The sequence below is a fragment of the Chionomys nivalis genome, chromosome 17 (genome assembly GCF_950005125.1).
Source record: "Chionomys nivalis chromosome 17, mChiNiv1.1, whole genome shotgun sequence".
Lineage (NCBI taxonomy): Eukaryota > Metazoa > Chordata > Mammalia > Rodentia > Cricetidae > Chionomys > Chionomys nivalis.
In genome coordinates this window covers 33,657,239-33,667,877 of record NC_080102.1, presented here as the reverse complement: position 1 = coordinate 33,667,877, position 10,639 = coordinate 33,657,239, and the positions used below count along the sequence as shown (strand labels likewise).

The following is a 10,639-nucleotide window of genomic DNA, read 5'->3' as shown; positions in this document are numbered from 1 at the left end:
GGTCACGCGTAAAACGTTTGCTTGTTCTCGGAGGTGCCCAGGCAGCGCAGCTCTCGGTGGGACCGGGGCGGGGCTCTGGGTACGCCCCGCCTGCGCTGCCTCCGCGGTTCTCCTGGCCCCAGGAGTCTGGCTGCAGCGGCTGAGAGGAGGCAAGCGGAACCACCAGAAGCGTAGAACTGGGAGGGTATGGAGAGGCTCGAGCTGTCCGGGAGTTTGGGGAGCGGGTGGGGGGAGTGGAATGGTCTCAGACCACCCGGAACTAGGTGCTGCCTCGCAGCCCCTCTCGCTCTATGCAGAGAACAACACCTCCCTGGGATCAGGAAATTGCGGAACTGGACGGGAGGTGCTTGAGTGTGGGTAGAAAAGGCAGCGGTGAAGGCAGGCTCAGCTGGGGGCTGGAGCAGAGGCAACCCACCAAGGGGCCCCGCGGTGGAGCGGAGTCGGGAGAGGCACTAGCTCGAGGACGGTTGACTCTTTCCCAGCCCTTGGCCTGAGGGCGGAGGCACAGAGCCCACATTGTGCCCCCACGCTACGCCACCCCCGCTTAGACAGAGCCCCATTCACCTCTTCGCACGCCAGTGCTCTTGGGGCAAGGAGCTGGGGAGTGTGCACGCGTGGGTATGCGTGCGCTTTGACTGCTCCTGCAGTAAGCTGGTGGTGGGTTGCTAGAGCGGCTGCTGGGCTCCTCCCGGCCTTGCCGCATCCGAGTTCCCGCAACCCACGCCGCTGCAGCTCCAGCTATTTATAGGCCCTTGCTGCAGAGATCACATCAATAGAGGTGGGACTGTGCGGACTGGAGGTGGGGTTGAGTGATGGGGAATCCTAAAGGCTGAGGCTGGAGGTAGAAGGTAGTGACCGCAGACTGGGGTTGGGGTCCTTTTCTGAAGAGTGGGACATTAGGGACACAGGCAGTGTTTGTTGATGGCCTCATTGCCAGTCTATAGGAGGATCAGAGGAGACGGAATCCAAGGATCAGAGGAGACGGAATCCAAGATTGAAACACAGGGGATAGCTCTAGTTGTCACAGTGACAGGGTCCTATCAATGTGTACTTGATGGTACTGCCCTCTTCCCCTCCGGTTTGACAGGTGGAGGGTGGAGTCAGTGTCCTGTGTTGGGAATGGGGAGGGGAATAGTCAGCGTTTGGGTAGCTAAGAGACAGGAATGATGTCCAGTGTGCGTGCTGAAGGAGGTGAGGATAGACGGTAATTGGGGAGAGCTTGTCAATTCTGGGCTGAGCACCGGAGGGTCAGTATATGGGCAAGATAGGGCCTAGGAGGAGTTTGGTGTCAATGTTTAGGTTAAGGAGGTGGTGGGTCGATGTACTGTATCAACTTCCCCCGCAGGTGAGATTGTAAATCCCTCTTACTCTTCCTCCAGGAGGCCATGTCAGGGGAGGACTCCGAGGTACGGCCGGTGGCAGTCCCTGAAGGTAGTTCCAATGGAAGCAGTGGCTCACCCAGCCCCGGGGACACACTGCCCTGGAACCTTGGGAAAACACAGCGAAGCCGGCGAAGTGGAGGTGGTTCTGTGGGCAATGGGAGCGTCTTGGATCCTGCAGAGCGGGCAGTCATCCGCATCGCAGGTAATGGGGAAGGGTCTGGTCTGCTTGCCCTCACTAGCACAGGTGTTGAGCGTCTTATATGTGCTGCGTGTAGATAGATGTTGGCCTGGGTGAGAGGCCGGGGACAGTCAGCTATGAGGGCCGGTTTATCCTGTCCTGGCACGGACAGGCAGCATAGCTCCACCTGCTGGTTCTACGTGGGTAGCCGCAAAAGGTTGGAGGTCTTGAGATCTGGCTTCCTGCTGCAGCTGCTCATCTGTGATCTCATGGAAAAGGGTCAGGATGCCCATTTCCAATGGGAATAATTTCTTGGGCTCTTAAGGTCAAACTGCTTCTCCTAGTCTTGACTGCCATCTTAGGGTTGGGAACACATCGCCGCCTAAAAGCAGAAGAGGTTGGATCTGTGAGAGTCCTAGAACTAAGGGCTGGGATCCAGCTGTGCATTTCCAGAGCTGGCCAGACTGAGGATGGCAAAGGTCTTGGTGAAAGGCACTATGGGAAGCAGCGGGCAGTTGGAGGGTAGTTAGCTGGAAGTCAGCCTGTTCCTTTGGGAAATGGGTCACCTAAGGCTGGAGGCCATTGGGTGGGATGTCCTAGGAAAGGGAGTGCTGACCCCATTCCACCAGCAGGCCCCCTAAGGGATGATGAGGCCTTTGAAATGCAGAAAGGGACCTTGCAGGAGGTGGGAAGGGTCAGGGGCTAAGTGCAGAGGTGGTGCAACATCCAGGAACTTGGTTGATGGAAACATAGCAGCAGCTTGTGGAGATGGGGAGGAACAGATAACGGACATGCTCCCCACCCTGCCTCGAGGACTATTCATGATCCGCACGCGCACACACACACACACACACACACACGCATGCGCATGCACACAAACACACGCACGCACGCACACACACACACTGCCATAAGGAGTTTATAAAAGGGGTTATTTTCCCACTTGGATTCATGAATACCCTTCTCCACCTCAGACCCTTAAAGACAGGCATATGGGTAGAGATGGGGGACCCTAGTAGCCCCTTTTGCTGATTGGCTGGTTTCTGTGTTCAGTCCTTCATGCAGTAGACAGTCCCACCTGTTACCGTCTTTCACTTCTCTGGTAATTTTCTAAGGACTGATTTCTAGAAGCAGACTTCTGTTCGTGGTATGTGCAGTGTTTAAGGTTTCTAGGAACAGTGCGGTGTCCGTTGGAAAAGGAGGGTGTGTCGATGCTGGGGAACAGGTCTGTGTCAGACGGATGGATAGAAGGGAACTTTTTTTTTAAAAAAAAAACTACTTAGGTATTTTCTTTTGTAAATTGTGTACTCTGTTTCTCATATGTGAGACCGTTTCCTGTTTCCTGTGTCCTAAGGGCTTCTTAAATTTCGGAGATGCCAACTCTGTCTCCACTGTTAGGACGGAGGAGAGTTGTGACCGCGAAAGGAGGGAGCCAGGCAGGAAGGGCCTCACCCAGGTGGCCAGGTGAAGTTGTCAGGGGCTAAGGAGTTGGAGAAGTCGCGGCTGACCTAGGGAAATGGTCACCTAGGGCCGACTTCTGGGTGAGGAGGGCTAGCCTGTCAGTCCGCCGCATCTGGTTCCTGAGTGGGCAGGAAGTGTTTGCAACTGGATCTGTGTGAGATCAAGGCTCGGATTCCCGTGAAGGGGAGCCGGGCAGCGGGTACAGCTACTGGCCAGGTCCCCGGCTGGCCGGCCCCGCCCCGCCCGTGGGGCATCCTGGGTGCGGGGCGGGGCGGGGGAGGCCTCTTTAAGCCGTGCGCGCGGAGGCGGCGGGGGCAGAGCGGCTGCCAGGGCTGGCCTTGCGCAGCGGCCCGTTGCGTTCTGCTCCCGCCGGCATGGCCGATCTGCTGACATCTGGCCCACCACCCGACGAACAGGACTTCATCCAGGCATACGAGGAGGTGCGGGAGAAGTACAAAGGTATGGAGCCTCTGGCCCCTGTTCCTCCCTCTGAGCACGCGGGCCCCTTTAGGTCAGGTTAGCCAGCCTGACAGCCGACCGTGTCCCCAGCTGCTGTCCCCAACCGTTGTCCCAACAGAGTCCAATCAGTCGCCGCAAGTTTCAACAGCCTCGTTCGCCCCCTGTAGCCTTTGGGGCCCAGGGAAGGGATGGATGCGCTCCACTGAACCCCCGCGTCTATGACCTTAATAGGACATCTCGAAGCACGGGTGGGTGGGGTGGGCCCTGGTGGGGGCGGGTGTGCGGGTGTGTGTGTGTGTCTATGAAGCCGGGCTTGTCAGGGTCCGCCAGTCTAAACCAGTGTCCGGTGTCTTTGGCCAACAGACACGTGGGTCAAGGCTACGCCATCCCCTGCCTCCCCTCTGAGGCAACTGCCTTTGTGGGGTGGGGATGGCTGTTGTTGCCTGGCAGTGAATGGCATAGCTGCTGCCTCTCCTCACCACCCCAAACTGGCCAGGACTGAGCCACACCCTCCCTTGGCAGGGAACTCCATTGCACCCTGACTTTGTCCTCTGGAAATAGCCCCTTCTTCTTGTCTAGAGGGACTTTACAGTGTCCTACCAGCTCAATCGGTGGCTTTGGCAGTCCTTCTTACCTGCTCCATGCGCTCCTGGAGCCTCGGACCTGCTCTGAGACTGTCAGCCACTCAAGGCCCACATGTCTGGCTCTGAGTTGGGGTCTTTTAAGTTCTGGGTCCCTCTGTACCTCCCAGCTCTCCAAGACTTAGCGGTCTGGGTATGTGCCCCTGGAAAGGTTCATATGGAGGCCCCAGGCAGAGCCCAGCAAAGCAGGTTCCAGCTCCACATGGCTGGTTTTTCTGGCTCTGCCCCCAAGGGCAGCTCAGGGAGAGAAGTCCTGCCACTGCTTTGCCTGGAACCTGTGGTGCCGCTCCAGCCCACACCTCACCCAGGCAGGGTAGGTTTCACAGTGCTGTGGCCACAGTGGGTGTGTTGTATGGGCACCTGCTAGTTCTGTGGCTGGCCAGTTTGCACATATGGTTCGGGTGGTGAGGTTCCTTGGATAGGAGGCCCTTGAGCCTGACCACTGGACCCCTAGAGAATCACTGGGAGTACCGGCCTGATGTTCAACCCTAGAGGGTCTACCTGGAAAGATGCAGGGCAAGGAAATAGCAATCTACCTGGGCCACAATCTTCCTGGTAACCCCAAGGGCAGTACTGTGTAAACGAGTATTGATTATGTAGAGTAGCGCCCTCTCAAACCTTTGTCTGGTTGGGTTGCTGGGCAATAGGGTCGGTTGCCAAAGCCTGTGTAAGCATCCTACTAAAGCCGTCCTGACCTCTTCTTCCTGAGGTGGGGGTTTCCCAAGGTTCCTGGGACCGAGCTCTGTGGCCTTCCCTAGCTTAGTTCCACTGGCGGCAAAGTTCCTATTGGGCTCACTGGGCGGTACTGGGCCCTCGTCTGTCTCCTGGCCTGGCCTTGGCTGGTGAGAAGACAGTGGGCACAGGCGTGCTGCCTGGGGTGGAATTGTCACGTGACAGTGCAGCTGCCTATGCATGTGTGTCTCACCAGCCTCAAAGTAGCTGAGTCGCTAAGCAGGATAGCAGGTGCTGGGGGCTCCTGGAGCGGTGATTGAGAATCAAGAATGCTTCTGAGGCATGCCAAGACACCAGTCTCCTTGACTCTGACTCATACAAGGGATAGTTGAGGGCTGGAACTCTCTTTCTCTCTCCCTCCCTCCCTCCTTCCCTCCCTCCCTCCCTCCCTCCCTCCCTCCCTCCCTCCCTCCCTCCCTCCCTCTCTCTCTCTCTCTCTCTCTCTCTCTCTCTCTCTCTCTCTCCAAGACAGGGTTTCTCTTGTAGCTTTGGAGCATGTCCTGGAACTAGCTCTGTAGACCAGGTTTGCCTCAAACTCACAGAGATCCTCCTGCCTCTGCCTCCTGAGTGCTGGGATTAAAGGCGTGCACCACCACCGCCCAGCTATCTTGCTTCTTTTTGAGGTCTGACCCTAGTAATCTCGTTGGGACCTGCCCCATCGGGCTACTGAGGTTCCTGGATTGCAAGGACATGTCCCTGGCAAGCTAGGCAGAAGACCTGGTACCTAATATTAGTCAGCAAGGGCCTTGAAGGTGATTATGCCTCTCTTCTAAGTCCAGCTCACCGCTGACCTTTTCTACGGGAGGCAGGGGAAACTTACCTGCCCTCGGAAGTTCCACCTCACACATCTGAGCTGAGGAAAGGTTCTAGCCTTTTAAAGAGATGCTAGCTTCTCCTTTTGACTCATCCTACTGACCTTCACTCCTATTTACAACCTCCCAGACCTCTTCCCTGGAGTCATTTCTGGCTGCTCTTCTTTGGAAATTCCCTGCCTTGCCCACAGGGCAATGCTTTTCCTAAGAACTTTCCAAACTTCCGGTCTACTTGAGCCTCTTCTGTCTCCCTGATCGACCCTGCCTTCTATCCTTGGAGAGTCCTGCAGAGCTGAAACGTGCTGGGGCTTGTGGCTGGAGAGCTCTGGGTGCCCAACCAGGAGGGAACCACCCTTGTTATGGTGCGGTGGACTGATGAACTTACTGCCATTTGGTCCACCTGTGAGAGGCATCCTGACCCCTGGTTCCCGCGTAGAGCTGTGCTACACTGCTGTGCTATGGGAGCTTGTGGCCATGAGGAAGGCTGGGAAGGTTTTTAAGGGGGATGAGATTATTTAGGTGTATAGAGATGGGATGTTTGGTAAAGAGGAAAACACCTGACTCCCCCAAAGCATGAATCAGGGCCACCTTCAAGGCTATCCTATCAATCACGGGAGCCATATAGCAATAGGAGGCATGGTTGGCAGGGTGGGGCTTGGGAGTGCTGACCAGACTGCCAGGTCATCTGGGCAAAGGGTATAAGAAACAAGGCAGGAGTGAGTACTATTGATGAGTGGGTGAGGTCTGGGGGTTGGGAATCGTCAAGAAGCGTCTACGCGGAGACTCACACATGGGCTGGGGAAACAGTGGACTAGAAGAGGGCTGGGAGCTGTGTCAGTCTGTCTACAGCAAGACCTGTCTGGGGCGGCTCAAACTCCTTCAAAGACTGCGGCCTACCTGGTACTGTTATGGTTCGTACCCGCTCCCGCGTTCCTGTCCTTTTCCACACTGGACTATGAGCTCTGTTATTTGTGTCCCTGGCACCAGCACCCCCGCCCCAGCTAGCCTTTGCAGGGTGTTTACATGGGTGAATGGTGACTGAGCAGGGATCGTCTGCAGTGGAGCTCAGCTGGCAGTCGTCTGGGGCTCTTCGGAGAGGACTTACAGTCTCTTTACTGTGGAAAGCAAAGCATGCTTAAAAAACAGTCGGACAGAATGGAACTACCTTAAAGAAAGTAGTAAAAGGTGGGGGGAGGGGAACTACTCCCTCACTTTCAGACTATGATGACCTCTGGAGCTGATAACCTCTGGAGCCACTGGCTGTTTCTTTCCAGCCCCCATTCTATTGACCTCATGCTTATTATTGCTCGGATGTACTTCACACTCCATAACACGATTCACTTGTTTAAAGTGTACAATTAAAGTGGTGGCGGCACTTGCTTTTAATCCCAGCAACTTGGGAGGCAGAGGCAGGCAGATCTCTGTGAGTTCGAGGCCAGCCTGGTGTACAGAACGAGTTCCAGGGCTATACAGAGAAACCCTGTTTTTAAAAAACCAAAAACAAAAGTGTACAATTTAATAATCTTTTTAAGAATATTGATGGAGTCATACATCCACCACAGTCAATTCCAGGACATTTTTGTTGTCACTGATCTGCTTTCAACCCTTATGAACTCTGGATGGAATATTTCATCTAAATGGACTCCAACAATTTGAGCCTGCCTTATTCTACACATACCAGTATTTTGTCCACCTCACTTTTATTCCGACCCTCTTTTTTGTGACAGGAGCATAGCCCGGACTGCTCTTGAATTTGCAATACTCTTTCTTTTGCCTCGTGGGTGTTGAGTTCGCAGACATATGCCACCTGGTAGAAAGTTTCATTTTATGACTATAGCAATGTTCGTTTGTGTATTTATCAGATGATAAATGTTTGAATTATTATGACTAATGGTACTATTAGCATTTGCATCCACGTGTATGTGTGAACTTGTACCTTTCTCTTGGGTAGATGACTAGGAGTGGAGTTGCTAGGTCATGAGGTAATTCTATATTTTACCATTTGAGGACCTGCCAGACGGTTTTCCATCGTAGCTGAAGTATTCTACTTTCCCAATATCGCTGTGTGAAGTTTCTAATTTCTTCACTCCCTTTAACTCCCCCCTTCTCTCTCTTCTCCATCTATAAATTTTCTTCTTTATTTTTTTTCCTTTTGTGGAGTGGTGAATGGACCCTAGGACCTTCAGTATGCTAGCTGCCTTTCTAATGTCTTGAAGTATATTTTGAAATACTTAAGTTTTAAAAAAAATACTTTTAATTTAAAAAATTGACACTAGCCTCATTATTGGGTGGGGCGAGCACATGGTGAGCGTGTGGAGGTTAAAGGACAGTTTGTGGCATCCACTTCTTCCCTTCCGCCTGGGTATCAGGGACTGAACCCAGGCCTCCAGCCGTGGTGGTAAGTGCTTTACCTGCTGAGTCATCTCCCCAGCTTACAAAGGATATTAAGTTTTCATTATTATATGCTGATTTATTTATTTTGTTCACATGTCATATCAAATAAATCATTTTTTTAAAAAGAAACCATTGCTTAAACCAAAACTACAAAGATGTGTGCCTGTGTTTTTTTCCTTCTTCTTTATGAACCCAGGGCTTCATACATGAAAGCTGAATGATCACCACTGAGCTACACTTCTAGGTATATATTTTTAGCTCATTAAAAAAATTGCATTAGGGGGCTGGAGAGATGGCTCAGTGGTTAAGAGCATTGCCTGCTCTTCCAAAGGTCCTGAGTTCAATTCCCAGCAACCACATGGTGGCTCACAACCATCTGTAATGGGGTCTGGTGCCCTCTTCTGGCCTGCAGGCATACACACAGACAGAATATTGTATACATAATAAATAAATAAATATTTAAAAAATTGCATTAAATTTCTGGGTATAGTACCTGCTTGCATGTATACCGTGTGTGTACAGTGCCTGTAGAAGACAGAAGAGGGTGTCAGATGCCCCAGGACTGGAGTTACAGATGGTTGTGAGCTGCCTTGTAGGTACTAGGAACTGAACCCGCATCATCCGAAAGAGGAGCCCGTGTTCTTCACGGCCGATCTGTATCTCTAGCCCCTATTCTTAGCTCTTATGTTGAGATCTTTGGTCTGTTTTGAGTTCATTTTGTGCTTGACGTGAAGTAGATGTCCACATTTGCGTCTGAACATCCTCTTGTCCCAGCATACTCTATCACAGAGATTCTTTCCCCATTGAATGCTATTAACTGTCTCATGTTTTTTTGTTTTGTTTCGAGACAGGGTTTCTCAGTAGCTTTTGGAGCCTGTCCTGGAACTCACTCTGTAGACCAAGCTGGTCTCGAACTCACAGAGATCCACCTGCCTCTGCCTCCCGAGTGCTGGGATTAAAGGCGTGCACCACCACCGCCTGGCTCTGTCTCATGTTTTTAAATGATTACAAAATACTCCGTTACTTGGAAGCATCACTGTTTATTTACTTGATCCTTTCAGATGGACATTGGACTTATTTTAAAAAGGTTATAGGGGCTGGAGAGGTAACGTGGCAGTTAAGAGCGCTTATTCCTCTCCCATAAGACCTGAGTTCTAGTCCCAGAACTCTCTCTTGTTGCCTTATTTCTAGTATTCAGCTCCAGGGGGTCCTATATCCTCTTCTGGCTTCCGCAGGCACCTGCACTCATGTGGTATATACACACACACACACACACAAATATAAATATACATATAAATACACATAAATAAAAATGTAGTAAAAATAAATATTTTTTATGGTTTTTCAAGACAGGGTTTCTCTGTGCATCCAGAGAACTCACTCTGTAGACCAGGCTGGCCTTGAACTCTCAGAGATCCTCCTGCCTCTGCCTCCCTAGTGCTGGGATTAAAGGCGTGCGCCACCACCGCCTGACCTAAAAAAATCTTAAAAAATAAAATAAGCCGGGCGGTGGTGGCGCACGCCTTTAATCCCAGCACTCGGGAGGCAGAGGCAGGCGGATCTCTGTGAGTTCGAGACCAGCCTGGTCTACAAGAGCTAGTTCCAGGACAGGCTCCAAAACCACAGAGAAACCCTGTCTCGAAAAACCAAAAAAAAAAAATAAATAAATAAATAAATAAAATAAAATAAATAAAAAGGTTGTATTTCTAGGGCCAGTGAGCTGGCTCAGTAGTTAAAAAACACTTGCTGTGTGGGCTTGATAACTGAATTCCATCCCCAGTGCCCATGGAGGAAGAGGAGAACAAATTCTGAAAGCTGGTCTCTGGCTTCCACAAGCACTCCTGGAACACATGTGCACACTCACATGTGTGTAAGCACACAAACACACACATAAAAATTTAAAATGTTGGATTTCTAGATTGTCCTCCAGTTGAGATGAATCCTTCAGATGTGACACAAAACTTTTTAGAGTCTTGGTGAGAAAATTCTAATTTGAGCTTGGCCAGTGGTGGCTCACGCCCTTAAACCCAGGACCCGGGAGGCCGAGGCAGGCGGATCTCTGAGTTCCAGGACAGCCAGGGCTACACAGAGAAACCCTGTCTTGAAACAACCCCCCTGAAAAAAGGAAATTCTACTCTGATATACTCTGTATTATTTGATTATTAATAAAGACCAGCATCTGTTTCACGGAGTTAGCATTTATTCACATTTCTAAATTATGTTTTGCTTATTTTGGGGGTGGGTGTGTGTTGTGGCGGGTGGGGAGGGAGAGGTGGGGAAACAGGTAGCTATCACCATACGCTACAGTGTGCTGTGGAAGTCAGGGGACAACGTTCTGTTCTCTGCTGTGTCCACCTTGTAGGCTCTGGGGATTGAACTTGGGTTGTCAGGCTTGGTGGCAAATACCTTTACTGCTAAACCATCTCATGGTCATTGGCTCGTTTTCTTTCTTCTTTTCCTTCTTTCTTCCTTTCCTTCCTTTTTTTTTTTGAGTTGCCTGTTTAAAAGTGTTGATAATTTTGACATGAGTTGTTCCTTTGTCTGGCTGCGTGTGCATGTGCTAAGGTGTGTGTGAGTACA

General features: G+C 51.4%; 1 protein-coding gene across 10 annotated transcripts in view; it reads left to right on the top strand.

Moving 5' to 3' along the window:
• The first annotated feature begins 127 nt into the window (after positions 1-127).
• The window catches only part of Plec (plectin), a 62,094-nt gene continuing 51,582 nt past the window's right edge, over positions 128-10,639 (top strand). For 4 of the 10 annotated variants that reach the window (XM_057791372.1, XM_057791361.1, XM_057791360.1 and 1 more), the window contains exons 1-2: positions 128-184; positions 1,380-1,584. In XM_057791372.1, the coding sequence (XP_057647355.1) occupies positions 1,386-1,584 (199 nt within the window). In that variant the 5' untranslated portion in view covers positions 128-184; positions 1,380-1,385. Of the gene's footprint in view, positions 185-657; positions 779-828; positions 849-1,174; positions 1,192-1,379; positions 1,585-3,362; positions 3,481-10,639 lie in introns of those variants that run through there. The other 6 variants (XM_057791371.1, XM_057791368.1, XM_057791366.1 and 3 more) reach the window with 4 other exon arrangements.